Source organism: Salvelinus namaycush, chromosome 29 (genome assembly GCF_016432855.1).
Source record: "Salvelinus namaycush isolate Seneca chromosome 29, SaNama_1.0, whole genome shotgun sequence".
Classification (NCBI taxonomy): Eukaryota; Metazoa; Chordata; class Actinopteri; order Salmoniformes; family Salmonidae; genus Salvelinus; species Salvelinus namaycush.
Window position 1 is genome coordinate 23,643,015 of NC_052335.1, and position 26,027 is coordinate 23,669,041.

The 26,027-nt window shown below is 48.1% G+C and overlaps 2 protein-coding genes across 4 annotated transcripts in view; one reads left to right on the plus strand and one right to left on the minus strand.

Moving 5' to 3' along the window:
• Nucleotides 1-1,284: 1,284 nt before the first annotated feature.
• LOC120024092 (sodium-dependent glucose transporter 1-like) lies at nucleotides 1,285-7,347 on the plus strand. Of its 3 annotated transcripts, none has more exons than XM_038968225.1 (5): nucleotides 1,285-1,793; nucleotides 3,115-3,283; nucleotides 4,485-4,601; nucleotides 4,715-5,847; nucleotides 5,984-7,347. In XM_038968225.1, the coding sequence occupies exons 1-5, from the start codon at nucleotides 1,506-1,508 to the stop codon at nucleotides 6,059-6,061; spliced, it is 1,785 nt and encodes a 594-aa protein (XP_038824153.1). In that variant the 5' UTR covers nucleotides 1,285-1,505; the 3' UTR covers nucleotides 6,062-7,347. The 3 variants fall into 3 exon arrangements, with proteins under 3 accessions (XP_038824153.1, XP_038824152.1, XP_038824151.1); XM_038968224.1 differs by having other exon boundaries at nucleotides 5,963-7,346; XM_038968223.1 differs by having other exon boundaries at nucleotides 4,715-7,346.
• The window catches only part of LOC120024019 (DNA polymerase zeta catalytic subunit-like), a 116,188-nt gene continuing 97,451 nt past the window's right edge, over nucleotides 7,291-26,027 (minus strand). Inside the window, exons 22-32 of the mRNA XM_038968104.1 lie at nucleotides 25,066-25,207; nucleotides 12,839-13,083; nucleotides 12,595-12,703; nucleotides 12,263-12,469; nucleotides 11,122-11,231; nucleotides 10,917-11,031; nucleotides 10,484-10,621; nucleotides 10,064-10,254; nucleotides 9,263-9,509; nucleotides 8,578-8,778; nucleotides 7,291-8,323 (exon numbers count right to left, since the gene is read on the minus strand). Of these exons, the coding sequence (XP_038824032.1) occupies nucleotides 8,183-8,323; nucleotides 8,578-8,778; nucleotides 9,263-9,509; nucleotides 10,064-10,254; nucleotides 10,484-10,621; nucleotides 10,917-11,031; nucleotides 11,122-11,231; nucleotides 12,263-12,469; nucleotides 12,595-12,703; nucleotides 12,839-13,083; nucleotides 25,066-25,207 (1,846 nt within the window). The 3' untranslated portion in view covers nucleotides 7,291-8,182. The remainder of the gene's footprint in view (nucleotides 8,324-8,577; nucleotides 8,779-9,262; nucleotides 9,510-10,063; nucleotides 10,255-10,483; nucleotides 10,622-10,916; nucleotides 11,032-11,121; nucleotides 11,232-12,262; nucleotides 12,470-12,594; nucleotides 12,704-12,838; nucleotides 13,084-25,065; nucleotides 25,208-26,027) is intronic.

Sequence of the window (26,027 nt, forward strand, 5' to 3'; positions counted from 1 at the left end):
TTCTGCATTGTTCTGTCATTTTCCTGGTTCACACATTTCTTTATTATGTACACATTGTGTATTGCTGATCATCCAAATCCCCCATAGCTTTATTTAGTCATTTCAGCATGTTATTGCTTTTCATAAAGTCTTCATGTTTTTTTAATTGCATGATTGTGTGATATGTAATAAACAACACATTTTAAATACATATTTTTAACAAAGTAATGACTCGATGATAAAAAAAAATATTGAGTTTCTCATTCATCACTCTTTAGTTGCATCATGGTAAAATTATTATAGGTCACACACACAATTTGAGTGTTTCAACGTGTCTGTATAGGGCCTAGTTTATTTATACTTTATGCTTATACACACACCATTCTTCAGGCTCCTACTTTCTAAATGATTAACACCTTCCTAATATTGAGTTGCACCCCCTTTTCCCCTCAGATCAGCCTCAATTCGTGGGGCATGGACTCTACAAGGTGTCGAAAGCGTTCCACGTGGCTGCTGGCCCACGTTGACTACAATTTTTTACCTTTATTTAACTAGGCAAGTCAGTTAAGAACAAACTCTTATTTTCAATGACGGCCTAGGAACAGTGGGTAAACTGCCTGCTCAGGGGCAGAACGACAGATTTGTACCTTGTCAGCTCGGGGATTCGAACTTGCAACATCTCGGTTACTAGTCCAACGCTCTAACCACTACCCACAATGCTTCCCACAGCTGTGTCAAGTTGGCTGGATGTCCTTTGGGTGGTGGACCTTTCTTAATACACATGGGAAACTCAGCAGCGTTGCAGTTCTTGACACAATCAAACCAGTGTGCCTGGCATCCACTACCATACCCTGTTCAAAGGCACCGCTACCATACCCTGTTCAAAGGCACTTTGGGGTATTTTATTGTGTTACTTTTTTATTATGATTTACTTAATTTGGTAAATATTTTCTTAAATCTTTCTTGAACTGCACTGTTGGTTAAGGACTGGTAAGTAAGCATTGTATGGAAAGAGCAGGTGTTCCTAATGTTTTGTACACTTAGTGTATAAAGCAAAGGGTGAATGTATTGTGTGCTGTAATCCAATGTCAATATTGGACCACCTTTTAATTTATAGCATTTTTTTCAAATGTAGACATTTTTACAAATATAATATATTTTTTTGTAGTCGTGCATGTAAAGCACAGAAGCACAAATATTTATAATGATAAAGAAAACATCTCACATTTCTAGTATGACCGCTAGATGTCGCTGTATTCGTGAATTAATTTAAATCATATGACTAGTACTTCCTGTACGCTGACGTCCATATTAATGTCATACACTTGACATATGGAACCACGGCTTTTACCACCCAGCCAACGTTCTCCATGTCCGATTCTTCATGCAATGAATGAATGACTCGCAAATATATCAGCAAGTGTCGTTGAAGGAACGGTAAGTGCGCGCAGTTTGTTTACCAAACGCACTGGCGCAAGCTTGCCAACCAGCAGGATACAGCGCAGCCATAATTTGACAGCTCGACCATGTCTGCCTCGGCCGCCAGAGATCCTGTTGTGAAAACGAAGCATGTTCGTTTCGCAAGAATGAAGGAGGATGATAATAACGATGACCAAGAAGAACATACTCTGTTTGACAAGAGGAAAGACACAATGCGAGGGGTGAAGAGTGTAATGAAAGGGAGGAAGGAGAGTTCGAATTCGGGGTCCGATGGTGAGGTTGAAATCATCGGTGGAGTTAGCAGCGCCAGCGGTTCTGGAGGCTGCAGCGGCTGGATCATCACCTTGGCGCTCTGTGCATCATTCCTCGGACTGGTAAGAGTGCTTGTTAGGCTAGTAGGCAAGTAGAAGGGACTGCATTTGACAATTTTGTCAACATCAAGGCCCTGAAATTAGCTACTATATTTCTACCAGAGGTGTATTCATTACGGAAACCGTTTACCGTTTAAAACCCAAACAGAGCAAAACGAGTGTCTGTTGGACAAATGCAGGTACCGGTTGGTTCCTCCCCGTTTCGTTCCGTTTGCTTCCGTTTAAGAAACGTTTTGGAACATAATGAATACTCCCCTGGTTTATTGCATATTTTGGTTTAAATTGAAATTATTGTTCGGATTTTGTTTCCCTATTCCCATATCTTCGCTAACACTAAATCGCAGGTTGTCTTTAAATGTTTAAAGCTTCATCTTATTGTACATGAGTTTTACAAAGTCAATGTATGTATTCCCATTCAATAAGATTTAGCCTTTCCAATATGCATTCACTGAGTTAATTATTTCTGTGATTGTGGTTGTTTCAGTGGAGGTAAAATGAGCGTTGTTAGGCCTATATCCTGAATGAGCAGAATTTGCATTTCAGGCCTGTAAAACCAGCCAGGTCACCCGTGATACAAGTCAGTATTCGAAGTTCATCCATGTCTGAGGACGTTAAAACCCGTCACCATGGGCAACAGTGAGCGCTGTTATGTTCAAGTAGGTTTCGGATTTGCTAGGGCATTGGACGGGGATGGGCGTAAGCATATGATTCTGGTGCCAAAGGTTGCATGTTCGACCACAGCGAGGCTTTTAAGCCTATGCCAAACCTTAACCCTTGCCTTAACAATTCGGAGTTAATGCCTAAACTCTGGGGCCAAAGAATGCATGTTCGAATACAGTGATAAAGTTGTTTTTGAGATTTTAGTTTAAAGCCTATCCCCAACCTTAACCATTCTGAGTTAACGAAATCTTAAGGTTAGGCATTAATACCTATACTTAACCCTAACCTTAAAAATGTAGATTTAATGCTTACACTTGACCTTGAGCACTTCGAAATTTGATAAACATGGATAAACATTTAATTCTGACATAAGACAGAGCTAGTTGGCCAAACTGGCTCTTCAACTTCAGAACTTTTACTTCCTGACACCTGTCCAAATGTACAATTTTGAATAACTGTCTTCTTAGAAAGGGACATGAAAACAACATTGTTACTTTCTTTACTTTGGTTACCACACAAAGTTCAAAATATATGTATCCTACAAAATGATGGGGCACTAGATGCTAACAATGTTTGCCTGAGAACTGCACTAGGGGCAGGGCTGTATCTTACTTATACTTCACAATACTAGTAAGTGTTTTTAAAAATTATTTCTGTGTTCCAGGGGATGAGTATCTCTGTTTTAGGACCCACGTTTCAAGACCTGGCCATCAATGTCAACCAGGACATCAGCAACATCTCCTACATCTTCGTAGGCCGCTCGATGGGCTATATAGGCGGCTCTGTGTTGTCCGGGATTCTCTTTGACTGCATGAACAGCCTTCTTCTGCTGGGTATGTCTAACAGACTCAAATATACATCAACTCAAACCACAAATAAATGATGTCCGTTGGCAAAAAAACTCCCATTATATTTAAGCTCCAAGGTTTGTGGTCCCATATGGCTCAGTTGGTAGGGCATGGTGCTTACAATGCAGCGATTGTTGGTTCGCCAGGGCCACCCATATGAAAAATGTATGCATGCATTATTGTAAGTCACTTTGGATAAAAGCATCTGCCTAGTGGCATTTATTATTATTATAATACTGAACAAAAATATAAACGCAACATGTAAATTGTTGGTTTCATGAGCTGAAATAAAAGATCCCAGAAATGTTCCATATACACTTATTTCTCCTAAATTCTGTGCACAAATTTGTTTACATCCCTGTTAGTGAGCATTTCTTATTTGCCAAGATTATCCATCCACCTGACAGGTGTTGCATATCAAGAAGCTGTACTGAACAAAAATATAAATGCAACATTCAACAATTTCAAATATTTTACTGAATTACAGTTCATATGAGGAAATCAGTCAATTGAAATAAATTCATTAGGCCCTAATCTATGGATTTCACATGATTGGGCAGTGGTGCAGCCATGGGTGGGCCAATCAGAATGTTTGTTTTCCCCACAAAAGGGCTTTATTACAGACAGAAATACTCCTCAGGGCTGACGTGGTTACACATGTAGACCACGCCAGAATGGTGCACATTGTGCTGGGGACAATACAAGGCCACTCTAAAATGTGCAGTTGTCACACAACACAATGCCACAGATGTCTCAAGTTTTGATTGAGTGTGGAGTTGGCAGCCTGACTGCAGGAATGACCAATAGAGCTGTTTCCAGAGAATTGAATGTTAATTTCGCTACCATAAGCCGCCTCCAATGTCATTAGAAAGAACTTGGCAGTACGTCCAACCGGCCTCAACCGCAGACCATATGCCCAGTCATGAGAGAACCATAAGTTAGGACCTTATACATTTATTTCAATTGACTGATTTCCTTCTATGAACTGTAACTCAGTAAAATCATTGAAATTGTTGCGTTTTATATTTTTGCTCCATATATATTAGCCTACACAGTATGCACAAAGCCTTACTGTAAATGCATCACCTATGTTTATCAAAGAATGCTGTAGGTTGTGTTTTGTGGGTGTTCATTGCCTTTTCCCACAGTGCATGGTGCACTGTATAACACTGTATTTTCATCACAGGCCTTTCCATGTTGGTCACAGCATTTGGGATGTTTGCAATCCCTTTCTGTAAGACGGCCCTTCTCCTCACTGCTCTGATGTCCAGTATTGGAGTTTCTATGGGCTTTCTAGATACAGGTAGGAACAGACAATCTATCTTTAATATAGTAAATGGTTACCTACTTACTGCACAGTACAAGACATGGTCCTTAGTGAATGCCTCTGATGCCGTTTGCTGTCCTCTCTGGCAGGTGGTAATGTCCTGATCTTGCAGACGTGGGGAGATCAGGCTGGCTCGCACTTGCAGGCCTTGCACTTCAGCTTCGCCGCAGGGGCCTTCGTCTCGCCCATCATCGCCAAGCTGCTCTTTGGAACAGACTTGGAGCTGGATGTGGCTTCGAACGGTAGCATGGCAGCACCGCCGGTAACATCCACCTCCCCACCGGTAACATCCACCTCCCCGCCTGTCACAAACAATGTGTCCCAAACACAGTCCCCTAATATACCCAAATGCTATGTCCTCAGTAGCAGCACCCTCAAGTCCATGTGGGCCTACATTGTGATCAGTGGTTTCATCCTGTTAATCTCCCTCCTCTTCTTCATCCTCTACGCCCGCCACAGGCCCTCTCAGGGCAGGGCCCAGACCCCCTCAGGGAAGCACCTGGTGTCCAAGCATCACAACGCACTCATCGCCATGCTCTTTGTCTTCTTCTTCTGGTACGTGGGGGCCGAGGTGGCGTACGGCTCCTTTATCTTCACATATGCTAAGGATTATATCCATATGGACGAGGCCCAGGCAGCAGGGCTCAACTCCCTGTTCTGGGGGATGTTCGCTGCCGGCCGGGGCCTGGCCATCTTCTTTGTGTCCTGCATGCACCCAGGCACCATGATCCTACTGAGCCTGGTGGGCTGCACCCTGTCCTCCCTGTTCCTCACCCTCTTCAGCAGTAACAGGGTGGCCCTGTGGATCTGCACTGGTGTCTATGGTGCCTCAATGTCGACCACTTTCCCCAGTGGGATCTCCTGGGTGGAGCAGTACACCACAGTGACAGGGCGCGCGGCGGCGGTTTTCGTGGTGGGGGCGGCCCTGGGGGAGATGGTCCTGCCCGCTCTGATGGGGTTCCTGCTGGGGAGGATCCATGGTCACCCCCTGTTGATGTACCTGACCCTGGCCACCGCCACAATCACCTCCATCCTCTTCCCCTTCATGTTCTGGCTGGCCTCGTCCCCCAGCGGCCCCAGCAGGACACCCCGCATCAGGGGCCGCAAGGAGCCCGACGACAGTGAGTACCGCCAAGGCCTGCTGGACTCAGGAGCCAATGACGAGGAAGAGGAGCAGCAGGAGGATGACGAGGCAGACCAGTGGAATGACGCTGACTTTGAGGTAATCGAGATGGATGACGCCAGCCTTATAAACTCTCCGAATAAAGCATTGTTATCTCATAGTAAAGCGCTCTTGTTATCTCCTAATAAAGCGCTCTCTTTATCTCCTAATAAAGCGTTGTCATCTCCTAACAAAGGGCTCCCACCACCTGATGTTACGGGGACATCAGGCGACATCAGTGCCACATCTGTCCCCTCTACTGCCCAGTCCCTAGAGCCCACAGTTGGGACCTCTTTTTCAGACTCTCCCGCTCTGCTGGGGGACTCACCCGGACAGAAAATGCTGCTTTCCCTGGACCGGGAAAAGAGGGACTAGGGGCTTTTCAAACCATATCGCGGAAATTCAGCGTGATTGAAATTTAAAGGCAATGTTCCCGCATTATCAGAGAATACATTCACGGTAAACGCTGCATAAGTCAGCTCTTTTACATTTCTAGTGCGCAATCTGTAACGCTTCAGCGATACAAATTGAAGAGCCCTAAACCTGGGATTCAATCCGATCAGCGGTAAAGACAGGATTCAATCCAATTGCGCTTTGTCCGCAATGGTCCTTTTAAAGGCATTGTTCCCTCGTTCGCGGAGACCGCAATCACAGTAAATGCTGCGTATTTCAGCTAAATCGGAAATTACCTTTTTAATGGCAGTCACGAAGTGCAATCGGAATGAATCACGCCTAGGGGCTCTAGTCTGGGTGTGATGCACCATGAGTGCTGTAAAGACATTACAATAAGTATTTCATATATTAGTATTCTACAAGAGCCATGTCTCCCTCTCGAGAGAAACTTGTTTGTTAATGTCTGGTTGTTTGTCATGTGCTTCTTTAGCTTGTTAACACTCACATGTAAGGGCTCTATTTAATCTGGATCGCTAAAGCTTTACAGATTGCGCAATAGAAATGTAAAGGTCATTTCCGATTGTGCCGACATATGCAGCGTTTACCGTGAATGCAGCCTTCGCTTACGCGGGAACATTGCCTTTAAATTTAACGCGATACGGGTTGAATAGAGCCCAAAATGTTTGATACGACAGATCTACAGTGCAATGTGACTTACCCCACAGCTTATGTCTACTACTTTATTTGAGGCTGTGTTTAGGGGGAAACGGTTGCTAGTAATGAATGATAAAAGTAGGAATACTGAAGAATCACCAACGTAACACTGAAAATAGGTTCCTTTAGATATCTTGGATGTCATTTTCTTTGTCATTCATATTTAGTAAAATGTGAATTATCAGCAGTTAACCACCAATGTGGCCTGATAATGAATTATGTTTTTGTCAGACCTTTGAATCAAGTTTGTTTTCCGAAACAAAAAAATACTCTAGAAAAAGTGTTGTGCAGTGATCAGTCGTAGTTTTTCATTCAGATGTGTGATCTTTGTGCTAATAACTTGATCAATCTCTGAATTGTTCTATTAAAACAATTAAAATCACAACCATGACAAAATACTAATACATGGAGTTTTATTAAACCAATCTTCAACCTGCACCCACAGCAATGTCCATTAAAAATGAAAAAAACATTTCCTTCATATTTTTGTTTTTACATTTATACAAATCCACAGATCCTGTGTATAGTTGTTTTGGGAAACAATAGAATCCATCTCGACATGGTTAGATGAAATATGCTGTTAACATGGAGAAAGCAGTAAAAAAAAGAAGCTTAAGGAAATAATATACTCTTGCCATAAATTATCAAAATACAGTATTGCAACAGTCCCAGAAGTAAAAACTGAAATGAATACTCCCTTTCCTCTTTTGATAGGCATCGGAGTATAAGGATAATGCTTTGCCAAAATGGACATAAATACAATCGAGGCGGAAAAAAACGTATTACCATGGCACACAAACAGAATGGATAAAAACTAGCTAGTTGATTTGTCCACTGTGATTAGAGCTTTCCTTTTTTAATGCTGATGCACAGAGAGAATTCAGATGGGTACTGTACAATAACTATTTATAAAATTTATTTGATATAAAAAGGGAAATTAAGTTAAACAGTGGTTTCTTTAGTCAATCTTCGCATCGTCGGGAGCTCCTTAGGAATACCGTTCAGACTTACAAGTCTTGCATTTACAAATTGCTACAGCGAGTACAGAATAAAACGGTAAGGTCCTCTTCGATCAGAGTCAATGCCATCGTTATGATACAGACGAGACCATCTGAAGAAAAAGCATCAGCTTCACGCACAACCAACCAATAGCAGCTAATGAAAACTGAGCGAGTGAGAACAAATCAAAGCACCATTTAAAGGAAAAGACAAGGAAACACTGAGCTGGATGAGACCGCGTTGGTTTAGCACCAGAATAGCAGAGCAGTGGGCCAGAACGTGTTCAGAATCAGAACTGCTCCAGGAGCTGCCGGAGGTAGGGCACCTTGGAGAGCTGTCTGTTGATCCGGGACAGCTTGTAGAGCACAGGACAGTCCAGAGACACACACAGAACCTGCCGCTCCACACTGCCACTACAGTTCCTACAGATCTGGACCAATGGAAAACAGGAGGCTGGTTAATGGAGTTTAAACACTAATGAATCGTTAAAGCTTGTTCTATCTACAGATCTTCACCAACCAGTGACCTATCCCTGTAATATTACACCACAGTGTTAAAAATACAATTCTAAGCTTAGCTCTCTCACTCTACTCTAAATATCTTTTTAGAAAAACTAAAATGAGCTTTAACATATCTGCAGCCTGTGGTAGCTTCCCAATGATGTCCTGCCCCCTGACCGCTAACCTGTAGCAGCTGATCTTGCTGGCTCTCCCACAGCCGCATGTCCTGGTAGAGAGTGATGGCCACGCGTTGGGGCTCGCCCCGGCAGCTGGTACACACCCCTAGCTGGGTAAGCTCGTCACACACAGGACAGTGCAGCGTGGTGAAGTACTGGGAGATGGTCCCCTTCCTCTCAGCCACCGTGGAGCACGATGCCTTCTGGACCTGAACAGAGAGTATATGTTTCGAGCTATGGGCTGGACTATAATAGAAAAGTGGTCATCAATCACATAAATGTAGTTATCATCAAGACTGTCATTCACTATTTGACAGAGCAGACACTGTTTTATCCTCTAAGAGCTATGTCCCTTTGTGCTTTAGTCTGAAGCAGGCTACCAAGACAACAGTATGAAATGAGCATGTCCTATACACACTTCACCACTAGATGGCAGCGTTGGCATCTCAAAAAGGCAGTGCCTCTAAATGACTTGGGCACAATGTCATTGGATGAGTCTCATTCGATTTCTGACATGTAGCCCTTTTTTCTTTTGTTGTCCGTCTGCACTACAGTCTGGACAAAGCTTTCAAAATCATTATGTCTGTGTGTGTCAACAAACATCAATAAATCAATAGTTTAATCAGTCCATCAGTTTAATGAATCCCAGTAAGTAACTTTTAGAGCAGATGGCCCACCCCTTCATAACCTCACCCTGGGGATTTCCTGGTACCAGCTCAGCACGTCCACGCCGATGAGCTGGAAGATGCGCTGCAGCGGGGGCAGGATCTGCTTGGTAATGTAGTAGGTGGCGTTGAGGCGCAGACTCGGGTCCTGCAGCACCTCTAAGGGCCGCCGCACCAGCTGGATGAGGGGCACACCCGGCGTCCCGTACACAATCACGTAGGGCACCCTCTCGCCCGCCCGCGGCTCCAGGCGCCGGTCATAGGCCATCATACGCCTGAGGGGGGGGGGTCAAGACAGTAAAGAAATGGCTGGTTCCTGCTTATCCAGCACCCCAGATATGTGCAGTTATATCCATATTGTGGTGTACCACACATGCAGTATTCAGATTTTAAAATGATCACATTTGTATAATTTTCTTCAACAGGGAAAATATATGAATTAAACATTATGCATTTGATTCCTTGTTTTGTACTCCAGCAAGATGAATGACTGTAATAAATTGTCATAGCTAATCTTCATGAATCACACTGAATATTCCCCGCTTAAACCATCTGAAATTATATTTTTCCACCCATTAGGGCTGGGTTGCTAAGCAACTGTCTCAGGTACAGTACACTGAGCTAGGCCGGTTGTAGTGCAGGCAGACAATGGGCATTCTGGGAAATCAGTAAGTGGCTTCACAAAGAGCAAGCAGGCAGACGAGAGGGAGGTCACACGTCGGCCCACACACAATATTTGTCACTGATGCTACTGTTACAGTAATTCAGACAGTATCATGTCATAAACACTAGGACCACCCTCCCCTCAGGCGGCGTGTTGTTGGTGTACCTGGTGAGCTCCAGAGCAGGGACGCAGGTCCCTGGCCAGTAGGAGCTCCTGCCCCTGTACTCCTTAGCGAAGGTCAGGTCCTGCATGCTGGCCTTGGCCTCCAGCACCTTCCCACACTGACGCTGCACAAACTGCTTCACCTGGCTGATGTCCCGCGTCTCAAACAGCAGCTTGATGGAACGCTCCAAAATCTAGGGAGACGGGGAGGTCCAAAACCAGTCTATATTCTATACATCGACCAGGCTGACTATGCTACCATAGAACATGTTCAGGCAAGGACTGTTTTAAATATAAATCCTTTCTCCCATTCCTATCTGTGTATTAGTCTGAGCACGGGCTGCTAATATACCTCTGGCGTGACAGTGAAGGGTGTAGACAGAGTGAGAGAGCAGGCAGAAATAGTCAAATGTTGCCGGTTACCTTGGAAACAGCAGGGCATCCGTCTCGGCGCACTGTTTCGATCCCCTTGGCGTGGAACACGGGGTCCTTCTGGTCCAGGCTCTCGTACATGTAGCCCACGTAGCGCTTCTTTGTCTGGAGCACGCACGGCAGGTACACCTGGGATCTCACACACACACACACACACACACACACACACACACACACACACACACACACACACACACACACACACACACACACACACACACACACACACACACACGATTAAAGTAATGGTTCTGTAATTAATGCACAGACTCAAACAAATACCACACACAATGTCAATGAAACCTAATTCACACTGAGTAGTAGCAAATCCGGGTTGTGAGGGCTGTTGATTGAATAAGACACACTGTAAATAGACTGACACAGCCAGCCAGTCTAGACACTTCATACTGAGCTGAGACTGTACCTTCTCAAACTTCAGCTTGACAGGTTTAGGGTTGGTAGCAGTCACTGCCTCTGCGATCTCGTTGCCGATCTTGAAAGCCTGCTCTTTAGTTGCTCCCTTTAGCAGGACAAACATGCTAAAAGAGACAAGCAGAGAGTAAGAGAAGAGTCAGAAAAACCAGACGATACAATATCTGAGGATTCATTCTCTAAATCTCATCCCTTACCTGTCTGTGTCACCGTACACAACGTGGGCTCCCCATTTCTTGGTGTCGTTGACCAGCTTGATGGCTCTCTCCAGGGTCTCCCTGGCCTTGTGGACAATACTGTCACCAACCTAACGACAGCGTACAGGGGAAAAGATAACCATGTGAAAAAAAGCTTTCAGCCAAGGTTAATACAAACCCAGCTAACAAGTGATGGGAGGGAAAAGAAAATGAGACAGAAACTGTATCATGTTGACTTTAGGAACAGTGATTTAGATTGATTACACTGAGGCCAGTTTATTAGGTACACCACCCCATTCACGAAAATGGTTCGCTCCGTGACTTGCTATATAAAGCAGGCATCGAGGCATTCAGTTACTGTTCGATTGAATGTTAGAATGGGCAGAACAAGTTACCTAAGTGACTTTGAGCGTGGTATAATCGTCAGTTTCTCAGAAACGTCTGGCCTCCTGGGCTTTTCACGCACGACACTGTCTAGGGGTTTACAGAGAATGGTGCAATAAACAATAAACATCCAGTCAGCGGCAGTCCTGTGGGTGAAAACAGTTTGTTTATGAAAGGTTGAAGGAGAAAGGCAAGAATCGTGCAAGCTAACAGGCGGGCCACAAACTGGCAAAAAAATGGCGCAGTACAACAGTGGTGTGCAGAACAGCTTCTCAGAACACACAACTCGTCGGTCCTTGTCACGGATGGGCTATTGCAGCAGACGACCACCTGTGTTCCACTACTATCAGCTAAAAACAAGAAGCCGCTCTAGTGGGCACGCCATCACCAACACTGGACAATTGAGGAGTGGAAAAACATTGCCTGGTCCGACATATCTTGGTTCCTGTTGAGTCATGCTGATGGCAGAGTCAGGATTTGGCGTAAGCAGCATCAGTTCATGACCCCATCCTGCCTGGTGTCAACGGTACAGGCTGGTGGCGGTGGTGTAGGGAATGTTTTCCTACAAAGGGGGGTCCGACTCTAGATAGGTACTAGATGGGTGTACCTAATAAAAACTGACCTCTGTGTATATTATCCTTTTAAGAGGAAATGATTTTCACAGCTCAAACGTTACAAACAACAACAGGAGACAAACAGTAAACAGTCAGATTTTGGTGAGTGTGGCAGACAGTGTGTGTGAACCCCAGGCCCTCACCTCTACGCTGGGCATGCGTCCAGAGCAGTTGGCGGCGGCATAGCCGAAGGTGACGTTGGCGATGAGCTTGAGTCCCAGCTGCCTGGCGTCCAGCAGCCTCATCAAGGTCTTATCCTGCTTGTAGGTCTTCATGGAACGCTTCACCATGGACCGCGTGTTCAGTATCTCCTCCAACATGCTGGGCAGGACCCCCTTCCTCACCGTGGGCTGGACGGAGAGGACACACACGCACAGTTCCGTCTTAGAAGAGCCATGATAGTTTGTTGTTTGTTCGGTCAAAATCCGCCGATGTGAATGTTAATCACATGACAGTATCAGAGGACTAGTTGTACCTTGACAAAGGCGATGCCGTTGGGAGAGACGGTGATGTCATTGCGGAGTTGATAGAGGAGCTCAGGGGGAACCCTCAGGGAGGTGCAGCCAAACTTAAACTCATCGGCCCTGAAACAACTCACAGTGGTTGGTCGCTGTACCTCGACTCACATCGCAACCTATCAGAATGATAAGAACGTGTGGCGTGTAAGCGTGCATGCATGCTTCGTGTGTGTCTCTCTCTATCTAGGTGTTGTCCCTTACGTTCCCATGCTCTCCACGTGGCCCAGGCAGGTAGAGTAGCAGTAGTTGTAGGCGATGACGATGGAGGGGTAGAGCGACTGGAAGTCCAGCACCACCACAGAGTTGCTGTAGAAGCGCGACTCAGGCTCCATGACCAGCGGGATGCCCTGTGGCGCCCTCTGCTGGGCTCTCTGTTGTATGCTGGGCGTAACGGGGATGTAGTTCATGGGCTTGGCCACACGCAGCATCATGGACTCCACACGGTACTGCAGGGAGAAGAAAGGGAGAGAGAGCAGAGTGAGACACACGGTACAGCAGGAAGGAGAGAGCAGAGTGAGACACACGGTACAGCAGGGAGGAGAGAGGAGAGAGAGCAGAGAGACACACGATACAGCAGGAAGGAGAGAGGAGAGAGACACACGGTACAGCAGGGAGGAGAGAGAAGAGAGCGCAGAGAGACACACGATACAGCAGGAAGGAGAGAGGAGAGACAGCAGAGAGACACACGGTACAGCAGGAAGGAGAGAGGAGAGAGAGACACGGTACAGCAGGGAGGAGAGAGGAGAGAGAGCAGAGAGACACACGGTACAGCAGGAAGGAGAGAGGAGAGAGAGCAGAGAGACACACGATACAGCAGGGAGGAGAGAGAGCAGAGAGACACACGGTACAGCAGGAAGGAGAGAGGAGAGAGAGCAGAGAGACACACGATACAGCAGGGAGGAGAGAGGAGAGAGACACACGGTACAGCAGGGAGGAGAGAGAGCAGAGTGAGACACGGTACAGCAGGGAGGAGAGAGGAGAGAGAGCAGAGAGACACACGGTACAGCAGGAAGGAGAGAGGAGAGAGAGCAGAGAGACACACGATACAGCAGGGAGGAGAGAGAGCAGAGAGACACACGGTACAGCAGGAAGGAGAGAGGAGAGAGAGCAGAGAGACACACGATACAGCAGGGAGGAGAGAGGAGAGAGACACACGGTACAGCAGGAAGGAGAGAGGAGAGAGAGCAGAGAGACACACGGTACAGCAGGAAGGAGAGAGGCGAGAGAGCAGAGAGAGACACGGTACAGCAGGGAGGAGAGAGGAGAGAGAGCAGAGAGACACACGGTACAGCAGGAAGGAGAGAGGAGAGAGAGCAGAGTGAGACACACGGTACAGCAGGGAGGAGAGAGAGCAGAGTGAGACACGGTACAGCAGGAAGGAGAGAGGAGAGAGAGCAGAGTGACACACGGTACATCAGGGAGGAGAGAGGAGAGAGAGCAGAGTGAGACACGGTACAGCAGGAAGGAGAGAGGAGAGAGAGCAGAGTGACACACGGTACAGCAGGAAGGAGAGAGGAGAGAGAGCAGAGAGACACACGATACAGCAGGGAGGAGAGAGGAGAGAGACACACGGTACAGCAGGGAGGAGAGAGGAGAGAGACACACGGTACAGCAGGAAGGAGAGAGGAGAGAGAGCAGAGAGACACACGATACAGCAGGGAGGAGAGAGGAGAGAGGAGAGAGACACACGGTACAGCAGGGAGGAGAGAGGAGAGAGACACACGGTACAGCAGGAAGGAGAGAGGAGAGAGAGCAGAGTGACACACGGTACATCAGGGAGGAGAGAGAGCAGAGAGAGCAGAGTGACACACGGTACATCAGGGAGGAGAGAGAGGAGAGAGAGCAGAGTGACACACGGTACATCAGGGAGGAGAGAGAGGAGAGAGAGCAGAGTGACACACGGTACATCAGGGAGGAGAGAGAGCAGAGAGAGCAGAGTGACACACGGTACATCAGGGAGGAGAGAGAGCAGAGAGAGCAGAGTGACACACGGTACATCAGGGAGGAGAGAGAGCAGAGAGAGCAGAGTGACACACGGTACATCAGGGAGGAGAGAGGAGAGAGAGCAGAGAGAGCAGTGACACACGGTACATCAGGGAGGAGAGAGAGCAGAGAGAGCAGAGTGACACACGGTACATCAGGGAGGAGAGAGAGCAGAGTGACACACGGTACATCAGGGAGGAGAGAGGAGAGAGACACACGGTACAGCAGGGAGGAGAGAGAGCAGAGTGAGACACGGTACAGCAGGGAGGAGAGAGGCGAGAGAGCAGAGAGACACACGGTACAGCAGGAAGGAGAGAGGAGAGAGAGCAGAGAGACACACGGTACAGCAGGAAGGAGAGAGGAGAGAGAGCAGAGTGACACACGGTACAGCAGGAAGGAGAGAGGAGAGAGAGCAGAGAGACACACGGTACAGCAGGGAGGAGAGAGGAGAGAGAGCAGAGTGACACACGGTACAGCAGGAAGGAGAGAGGAGAGAGAGCAGAGTGACACACGGTACAGCAGGGAGGAGAGAGAGCAGAGTGAGACACGGTACAGCAGGAAGGAGAGAGGAGAGAGAGCAGAGAGACACACGGTACAGCAGGAAGGAGAGAGAGCAGAGTGAGACACGGTACAGCAGGGAGGAGAGAGGAGAGACAGCAGAGAGACACACGATACAGCAGGGAGGAGAGAGAGCAGAGTGACACACGGTACAGCAGGAAGGAGAGAGGAGAGAGAGCAGAGAGACACACGATACAGCAGGGAGGAGAGAGAGCAGAGAGACACACGGTACAGCAGGAAGGAGAGAGGAGAGAGCGCAGAGAGACACACGGTACAGCAGGGAGGAGAGAGGAGAGAGAGCAGAGAGACACACGATACAGCAGGAAGGAGAGAGGAGAGAGAGCAGAGTGACACACGGTACAGCAGGAAGGAGAGAGGAGAGAGCGCAGAGAGACACACGGTACAGCAGGGAGGAGGGAGGAGAGAGGAGAGAGACACACGGTACAGCAGGAAGGAGAGAGAGCAGAGTGAGACACGGTACAGCAGGGAGGAGAGAGGAGAGAGAGCAGAGAGACACACGGTACAGCAGGAAGGAGAGAGGAGAGAGAGCAGAGAGACACACGGTACAGCAGGAAGGAGAGAGCAGAGTGACACACGGTACAGCAGGAAGGAGAGAGGAGAGAGAGCAGAGAGACACACGGTACAGCAGGAAGGAGAGAGAGCAGAGTGAGACACGGTACAGCAGGGAGGAGAGAGGAGAGAGACACACGATACAGCAGGAAGGAGAGAGGAGAGACAGCAGAGACACACGGTACAGCAGGAAGGAGAGAGGAGAGACAGCAGAGAGACACACGGTACAGCAGGAAGGAGAGAGGAGAGACAGCAGAGAGACACACGGTACAGCAGGGAGGAGAGAGGAGAGAGAGCAGAGAGACACACGATACAGCAGGGAGGAGAGAGGAGAGAGAGCAGAGTGAGACACGGTACAGCAGGAAGGAGAGAGGCGAGAGAGCAGAGAGACACACGGTACAGCAGGGAGGAGAGAGGAGAGAGAGCAGAGTGAGACACACGGTACAGCAGGGAGGAGAGAGAGCAGAGTGAGACACGGTACTGCAGGGAGGAGAGAGGAGAGAGACACACGGTACAGCAGGAATGAGAGAGGAGAGAGAGCAGAGAGACACACGGTACAGAAGGGAGGAGAGAGGAGAGAGAGACACGGTACAGCAGGAAGGAGAGAGGAGAGAGAGCAGAGTGACACACGGTACAGCAGGGAGAAGAGAGGAGAGAGACACACGGTACAGCAGGAAGGAGAGAGAGCAGAGTGAGACACGGTACAGCAGGGAGGAGAGAGGAGAGAGAGCAGAGAGACACACGGTACAGCAGGAAGGAGAGAGAGCAGAGTGAGACACGGTACAGCAGGGAGGAGAGAGGAGAGACAGCAGAGTGACACACGGTACAGCAGGAAGGAGAGAGGAGAGAGAGCAGAGTGAGACACGGTACAGCAGGGAGGAGAGAGGAGAGAGGAGAGAGACACACGGTACAGCAGGAAGGAGAGAGGAGAGAGAGCAGAGTGACACACGGTACAGCAGGAAGGAGAGAGGAGAGAGAGCAGAGAGACACACGGTACAGCAGGAAGGAGAGAGGAGAGAGAGCAGAGAGACACACGGTACAGCAGGAAGGAGAGAGGAGAGAGAGCAGAGAGACACACGGTACAGCAGGAAGGAGAGAGGAGAGAGAGCAGAGTGAGACACGGTACAGCAGGGAGGAGAGAGGAGAGAGGAGAGAGACACACGGTACAGCAGGAAGGAGAGAGGAGAGAGAGCAGAGTGACACACGGTACAGCAGGAAGGAGAGAGGAGAGAGAGCAGAGAGACACACGATACAGCAGGGAGGAGAGAGAGCAGAGAGACACACGGTACAGCAGGAAGGAGAGAGGAGAGAGCGCAGAGAGACACACGGTACAGCAGGAAGGAGAGAGGAGAGAGAGCAGAGTGACACACGGTACAGCAGGAAGGAGAGAGGAGAGACAGCAGAGAGACACATGGTACAGCAGGGAGGAGAGAGGAGAGAGACACACGGTACAGCAGGAAGGAGAGAGGCGAGAGAGCAGAGAGACACACGGTACAGCAGGGAGGAGAGAGGAGAGACAGCAGAGAGACACACGGTACAGCAGGGAGGAGAGAGGAGAGAGACACACGGTACAGCAGGAAGGAGAGAGGCGAGAGAGCAGAGAGACACACGGTACAGCAGGGAGGAGAGAGGAGAGACAGCAGAGAGAAACACGGTACAGCAGGAAGGAGAGAGGAGAGACAGCAGAGAGACACACGGTACAGCAGGAAGGAGAGAGGAGAGAGACACACGGTACAGCAGGGAGGAGAGAGGAGAGACAGCAGAGAGACACACGGTACAGCAGGAAGGAGAGCAGAGTGAGACACACGGTACAGCAGGAAGGAGAGAGAGCAGAGTGAGACACACGGTACAGCAGGAAGGAGAGAGGAGAGAGAGCAGAGTGAGACACACGGTACAGCAGGAAGGAGAGAGGAGAGAGAGCAAAGTGAGACACGGTACAGCAGGAAGGAGAGAGGAGAGAGAGCAGAGAGACACACGGTACAGCAGGGAGGAGAGAGGAGAGACAGCAGAGAGACACACGGTACAGCAGGAAGGAGAGAGGAGAGAGACACACGGTACAGCAGGGAGGAGAGAGGAGAGACAGCAGAGAGACACACGGTACAGCAGGAAGGAGAGCAGAGTGAGACACACGGTACAGCAGGAAGGAGAGAGGAGAGAGAGCAGAGTGAGACACACGGTACAGCAGGGAGGAGAGAGCAGAGTGAGACACGGTACAGCAGGAAGGAGAGAGGCGAGAGAGCAGAGAGACACACGGTACAGCAGGGAGGAGAGAGCAGAGTGAGACACGGTACAGCAGGAAGGAGAGAGGAGAGAGACACACGGTACAGCAGAGAGGAGAGTGAGACACACGGTACAGCAGGAAGGAGAGAGAGCAGAGTGAGACACGGTACTGCAGGGAGGAGAGAGGAGAGAGGGCAGAGTGAGAGACACGGTACAGCAGGAAGGAGAGAGGAGAGAGGGCAGAGTGAGACACACGGTACAGCAAGGAGGAGAGAGAGCAGAGTGAGAGACACGGTACTGCAGGGAGAAGAGAGGAGAGAGGGCAGAGTGAGAGACACAGTACAGCAGGGAGGAGAGAGGGCAGAGTGAGAGACACGGTACAGCAGGAAGGAGAGAGGAGAGAGGGCAGAGTGAGACACACGGTACAGCAAGGAGGAGAGAGAGCAGAGTGAGAGACACGGTACTGCAGGGAGAAGAGAGGAGAGAGAGCAGAGTGAGAGACACGGTACTGCAGGGAGAAGAGAGGAGAGAGAGAGACACGGTACTGCAGGGAGAAGAGAGGAGAGAGAGCAGAGTGAGAGACACGGTACTGCAGGGAGAAGAGAGGGGAGAGGACAGAGTGAGAGACACGGTACTGCAGGGAGAAGAGAGGGGAGAGGGCAGAGTAAGAGACACGGTACAGCAAGGAGGAGAGAGGAGAGAGAGCAGAGTGAGAGACACGGTACTGCAGGGAGAAGAGAGGAGAGAGGGCAGAGTGAGAGACACGGTACTGCAGGGAGAAGAGAGGGGAGAGGGCAGAGTAAGAGACACGGTACAGCAGGGAGGAGAGAGGAGAGAGAGAGACACGGTACTGCAGGGAGAAGAGAGGAGAGAGAGAGACACGGTACTGCAGGGAGAAGAGAGGAGAGAGAGCAGAGTGAGAGACACGGTACTGCAGGGAGAAGAGAGGAGAGAGAGAGACACGGTACTGCAGGGAGAAGAGAGGAGAGAGAGCAGAGTGAGAGACACGGTACTGCAGGAAGGAGAGAGGAGAGAGGGCAGAGTGAGAGACACGGTACTGCAGGGAGAAGAGAGGGGAGAGAGAGACACGGTACAGCAGGGAGAAGAGAGGAGAGAGAGCAGAGTGAGAGACACGGTACTGCAGGGAGAAGAGAGGGGAGAGAGCAGAGTGAGAGACACGGTACTGCAGGGAGAAGAGAGGAGAGAGAGAGACACGGTACTGCAGGGAGAAGAGAGGAGAGAGAGCAGAGTGAGAGACACGGTACTGCAGGGAGAAGAGAGGGGAGAGGGCAGAGTAAGAGACACGGTACAGCAAGGAGGAGAGAGGAGAGAGAGCAGAGTGAGAGACACGGTACTGCAGGGAGAAGAGAGGAGAGAGGGCAGAGTGAGAGACACGGTACTGCAGGGAGAAGAGAGGAGAGAGGGCAGAGTGAGAGACACGGTACTGCAGGGAGAAGAGAGGGGAGAGGGCAGAGTGAGAGACACGGTACTGCAGGGAGAAGAGAGGCGAGAGGGCAGAGTGAGAGACACGGTACTGCAGGGAGAAGAGAGGAGAGAGGGCAGAGTGAGACACGGTACTGCAGGGAGAAGAGAGGAGAGAGGGCAGAGTGAGAGACACGGTACTGCAGGGAGAAGAGAGGAGAGAGAGCAGAGTGAGAGACACGGTACTGCAGGGAGAAGAGAGGAGAGAGGGCAGAGTGAGAGACACGGTACTGCAGGGAGAAGAGAGGCGAGAGAGCAGAGTGAGAGACACGGTACTGCAGGGAGAAGAGAGGAGAGAGAGCAGAGTGAGAGACACGGTACTGCAGGGCGGAGAGAGGAGAGAGGGCAGAGTGAGAGACATGGTACTGCAGGGAGAAGAGAGGAGAGAGAGCAGAGTGAGAGACACGGTACTGCAGGGCGGAGAGAGGGCAGAGTGAGAGACACGGTACTGCAGGGAGAAGAGAGGAGAGAGAGCAGAGTGAGAGACACGGTACTGCAGGGCGGAGAGAGAGGACAGGGAGACATCTCATCTGACTTTCTCAGTAGACTGATCACTGACAACCTCTCTCTATCTGGTTTAGCTCAGTCTTTATATAAAGTTCCCTTGTTCCCCTTGATCATCTTTCCTTTCATTTGTGGTATGAAGTACTTGTTCTGACCATCCACTGGATAATCACCCATTCCCAGATCCCAGAAACAGACAGACACATTCTAGTCTACCACAGAGGGGGAGAAGAGGTGAGCCAGACAGACACATTCTAGTCTACCACAGAGGGGGAGGTAGAGGTGAGCCAGACAGACACATTCTAGTCTACCACAGAGGGGGAGGTAGAGGTGAGCCAGACAGACACATTCTAGTCTACCACAGAGGGGGAGAAGAGGTGAGCCAGACAGACACATTCTAGTCTACCACAGAGGGGGAGGTAGAGGTGAGCCAGACAGACACATTCTAGTCTACCACAGAGGGGGAGAAGAGGTGAGCCAGACAGACACATTCTAGTCTACCACAGAGGGGGAGAAGAGGTGAGCCAGACAGACACATTCTAGTCTACCACAGAGGGGGAGGTAGAGGTGAGCCAGACAGACACATTCTTGTCTACCACAGAGGGGGAGGTAGAGGTGAGCCAGACAGACACATTCTAGTCTACCACAGAGGGGGAGGTAGAGGTGAGTCAGACAGACACATTCTAGTCTACCACAGAGGGGGAGAAGAGGTGAGCCAGACAGACACATTCTAGTCTACCACAGAGGGGGAGGTAGAGGTGAGCCAGACAGACACATTCTTGTCTACCACAGAGGGGGAGAAGAGGTGAGCCAGACAGACACATTCTAGTCTACCACAGAGGGGGAGGTAGAGGTGAGCCAGACAGACACATTCTAGTCTACCACAGAGGGGGAGGTAGAGGTGAGCCAGACAGACACATTCTTGTCTACCACAGAGGGGGAGAAGAAGTGAGCCAGACAGACACATTCTAGTCTACCACAGAGGGGGAGGTAGATGTGAGCCAGACAGACACATTCTAGTCTACCACAGAGAGGGAGGTAGAGGTGAGCCAGACATTTACATTTAAGTCATTTAGCAGACGCTCTTATCCAGAGCGACTTACACTTTTATTTTACCTTTTATTTAACTAGGCAAGTCAGTTAAGAGCACATTCTTATTTTCAATGACGGCCTAGGAACAGTGGGTAAACTGCCTTGTTCAGGGGCAGAACGACAGATTTTTACTTTGTCAGCTTGGGGATTTCAACTTGCAACCTTTCGGTTACTAGTCCCAACGCTCTAACCACTAGGCTACCCTGCCGCCCCAGACAGACACATTCTAGTCTACCACAGAGGGGGAGAAGAGGTGAGCCAGACAGACACATTCTAGTCTACCACAGAGGGGGAGGTAGAGGTGAGCCAGACAGACACCTTCTAGTCTACCACAGAGGGGGAGGTAGAGGTGAGCCAGACAGACACATTCTAGTCTACCACAGAGGGGGAGAAGAGGTGAGCCAGACAGACACATTCTAGTCTACCACAGAGGGGGAGAAGAGGTGAGCCAGACAGACACATTCTAGTCTACCACAGAGGGGGAGGTAAAGGTGAGCCAGACAGACACATTCTAGTCTACCACAGAGGGGGAGGTAGAGGTGAGCCAGACAGACACATTCTAGTCTACCACAGAGGGGGATGTAGAGGTGAGCCAGACAGACACATTCTAGTCTACCACAGAGGGGGAGGTAAAGGTGAGCCAGACAGACACATTCTAGTCTACCACAGAGGGGGAGGTAGAGGTGAGCCAGACAGACACATTCTAGTCTACCACAGAGGGGGAGGTAAAGGTGAGCCAGACAGACACATTCTAGTCTACCACAGAGGGGGAGGTAGAGGTGAGCCAGAGAGACACATTCTAGTCTACCACAGAGGGGGAGGTAGAGGTGAGCCAGACAGACACATTCTAGTCTACCACAGAGGGGGAGGTAAAGGTGAGCCAGACAGACACATTCTAGTCTACCACAGAGGGGGAGAAGAGGTGAGCCAGACAGACACATTCTAGTCTACCACAGAGGGGGAGGTAGAGGTGAGCCAGACAGACACATTCTAGTCTACCACAGAGGGGGAGGTAAAGGTGAGCCAGACAGACACATTCTAGTCTACCACAGAGGGGGAGAAGAGGTGAGCCAGACAGACACATTCTAGTCTACCACAGAGGGGGAGGTAAAGGTGAGCCAGACAGACACATTCTAGTCTACCACAGAGGGGGGGGTAAAGGTGAGCCAGACAGACACATTCTAGTCTACCACAGAGGGGGAGGTAGAGGTGAGCCAGACAGACACATTCTAGTCTACCACAGAGGGGGAGGTAGAGGTGAGCCTGAACTTCAACTGCCCTAAATGAGAGGCATATCAGCTACATTGGACAGTGAGTGAAGCAAGGTTATTATAGTAAACGAAAACTAAAATCATGAAAAAAATGATTTAGTAAACTGAAATAAACAAATCTGTTAAAAAAAATAAAGCTATACTGAAACTATCTTTGATTCCAAAACGAAGTAAAAATAAAACAGTCATGAAATTTGTTCAGTTTTAGTAATTATATATATATATTTGATCTAAATGGGGTTTCCAAGCTTTTGGGGGGATTTCAAGCTAACAATCTGGCGGGTAAATGCAGCCAGGATATGGCGATTTTTCCAAATAGGACTAGTTTGTGTATCACTATCACTAGCTAACTAATGGGGGGTAGTCAACTTGATTCTTCTAACGTGTACAGAGATATACTATCTAAATTTGATCACTCTTGTCTCATAGAATTTTCCAGGACAGCACTTTTAGTGTTTTTGAGTTTAAAAAAAATTAAAACACTTGTAATTTTCACTTAAAAATGTCAGACTTTATTTGCCTAAACTAAAACATTTATCAACCACCACAAACATGTCCAAGAATTATAATCCACATTTCTTGTTGCTGCAGGATTATTTTTGCTGCTGTGAAACTGATCAAATTTAGATAGATCTGTACTATTAAAGTTAAAAAGCATTGGATTGGTGTCACCATATTTCTTTGCACCAGTCTCTGTGCTATTCCTTTTAAATCCAAGTCACATTGAGGTTGGCTTTACAATTTAAACCTAACCTAAACTATAACTTGACCCGTCACCTTATCTATTACTGACCCAAGTTTCAGGAAGTGACATCCCAAAAAATAAACTATACAACACAGATGACTCCTAGCCTCCAACGCATTCTTTCTGTCCCCAACACTAAAACTAAATATTAACCTTTTGATACAACTAAAACGAAATAAAAATCTGCAAATCAGGTCAGAAAACAAACTGAACGTAAACTGAATTTTAATATATATATATATACAGTGGGGAGAACAAGTATTGGATACACTGCCGATTTTGCAGGCTTTCCTACTTACAAAGCATGTAGAGGTCTGTCATTTTTATCATAGGAACACTTCAACTGTGAGAGACGGAATCTAAAACAAAAATCCAGAAAATCACATTGTATGATTTTTAAGTAATTAATTTGCATTTTATTGCATGACATAAGTATTTGATACATCAGAAAAGCAGAACTTAATATTTGGTACAGAAACCTTTGTTTGCAATTACAGAGATCATACGTTTCCTGTACTTCTTGAGCAGGTCTGCACACACTGCAGCAGGGATTTTGGCCCACTCCTCCATACAGACCTTCTCCAGATCCTTCAGGTTTCGGGGCTGTCGCTGGGCAATACGGACTTTCAGCTCCCTCCAAAGATTTTCTATTGGGTTCAGGTCTGGAGACTGGCTAGGCCACTCCAGGACCTTGAGATGCTTCTTACGGAGCCACTCCTTAGTTGCCCTAGCTGTGTGTTTCGGGTCGTTGTCATGCTGGAAGACCCAGCCACGACCCATCTTCAATGCTCTTACTGAGGGAAGGAGGTTGTTGGCCAAGATCTCGCGATACATGGCCCCATCCATCCTCCCCTCAATACGGTGCAGTCGTCCTGTCCTCTTTGCAGAACAGCATCCCCAAAGAATGATGTTTCCACCTCCATGCTTCACGGTTGGGATGGTGTTCTTGGGGTTGTACTCATCCTTCTTCTTCCTCCAAACACGGCGAGTGGAGTTTAGACCAAAAAGCTCTATTTATGTCTCATCAGACCACATGACCTTCTCCCATTCCTCCTCTGGATCATCCAGATGGTCATTGGCAAACTTCAGACGGGCCTGGACATGCGCTGGCTTGAGCAGGGGGACCTTGCGTGCGCTGCAGGATTTTAATCCATGACGGCGTAGTGTGTTACTAATGGTTTTCTTTGAGACTGTGGTCCCAGCTCTCTTCAGGTCATTGACCAGGTCCTGCCGTGTAGTTCTGGGCTGATCCCTCACCTTCCTCATGATCATTGATGCCCCACGAGGTGAGATCTTGCATGGAGCCCCAGACCGAGGGTGATTGACCGTCATCTTGAACTTCTTCCATGTTCTAATAATTGCGCCAACAGTTGTTGCCTTCTCACCAAGCTGCTTGCCTATTGTCCTGTAGCCCATCCCAGCCTTGTGCAGGTCTACAATTTTATCCCTGATGTCCTTACACAGCTCTCTGGTCTTGGCCATTGTGGAGAGGTTGGAGTCTGTTTGATTGAGTGTGTGGACAGGTGTCTTTTATACAGGTAACGAGTTCAAACAGGTGCAGTTAATACAGGTAATGAGTGGAGAACAGGAGGGCTTCTTAAAGAAAAAACTAACAGGTCTGTGAGAGCCGGAATTCTTACTGGTTGGTAGGTGATCAAATACTTATGTCATGCAATAAAATGCAAATTAATTACTTAAAAATCATACAATGTGATTTTCTGGATTTTTGTTTTAGATTCCGTCTCTCACAGTTGAAGTGTACCTATAATAAAAATGACAGACCTCTACATGCTTTGTAAGTAGGAAAACCTGCAAAATCGGCAGTGTATCAAATACTTGTTCTCCCCACTGTATATAGAAAAAAGAAAATAGAAAAACGGTTTACTATAATACCCTTGGCGCGAAACACCATGTTGTACCTGTAGCTAAACATTACATCAACACAGTGTTAATTCACATCTCATAACGTTCCAATAACGTTCCAACGTGTGCTGGGTCCTGACCTGGGATCCCCTGGTGAGCACGTGATAGAACTGGATCCCAAACACCCTGGCCAGCTCGCTGGTCCTGCCGATGATGTCATGCTGCTGGAGAAGCTGCATGGTACCGCCCACCCGGCTAACATAGTGGTCCACCACCTTCCACCTGGCAGGCACACAACACAGTCGGGGTCAACTTCATACAGGAAATCAAAAGTACTGCAGATGTAAAGACACGTTTTATTGTCTCAGTTTCAACTGAATTGGTATGAAGAACCAATAGAGTTGATCACAAAAAATGTGTGACTATAGTCAAATCAAATCAAATTTTATTTGTCACATACACATCGTTAGCAGATGTTAATGCGAGTGTAGCGAAATGCTTGTGCTTCTAGTTCTGACAATGCAGTAATAACCAACGAGTAATCTAACCTAACAATTCCACAACTACTACCTTATACACACAAGTGTAAAGGGATAAAGAATATGTACATATAGATATATGAATAAGTGATGGTACAGAACGGCATAGGCAAGATGCAGTAGATGGTATCGAGTACAGTGTATACATATGAGATGAGTAATGTAGGGTATGTAAACATAAAAGTGGCATAGTTTAAAGTGGCTAGTGATACATGTATTACATAAAGATGGCAAGATGCAGTAGATGATAGAGTACAGTATATACATATACATTATATTAAGTGGCATTGTTTAAAGTGGCTCGTGATACATTTTTGATCAATTCCCATCAATTTCCATTATTAAAGTGAGCTGGAGTTGAGTCAGTATGTTGGCAGCAGCCACTCAATGTTAGTGGTGGCTGTTTAACAGTCTGATGGCCTTGAGATAGAAGCTGTTTTTCAGTCTCTCGGTCCCTGCTTTGATGCACCTGTACTGACCTCGCCTTCTGGATGATAGCGGGGTGAACAGGCAGTGGCTCAGGTGGTTGTTGTCCTTGATGATCTTTATGGCCTTCCTGTGAC

Bases quoted from the DNA above. Each gene is read 5' to 3' on its own strand.
- LOC120024092 (XM_038968223.1), top strand. From the start codon at position 1,506: ATGTCTGCCTCGGCCGCCAGAGATCCTGTTGTGAAAACGAAGCATGTT. The intron at 1,794-3,114 runs GTAAGAGTGCTT...TCTGTGTTCCAG, and splicing joins GTGCATCATTCCTCGGACTG to GGGATGAGTATCTCTGTTTT. The intron at 3,284-4,484 runs GTATGTCTAACA...TTTTCATCACAG, and splicing joins GAACAGCCTTCTTCTGCTGG to GCCTTTCCATGTTGGTCACA.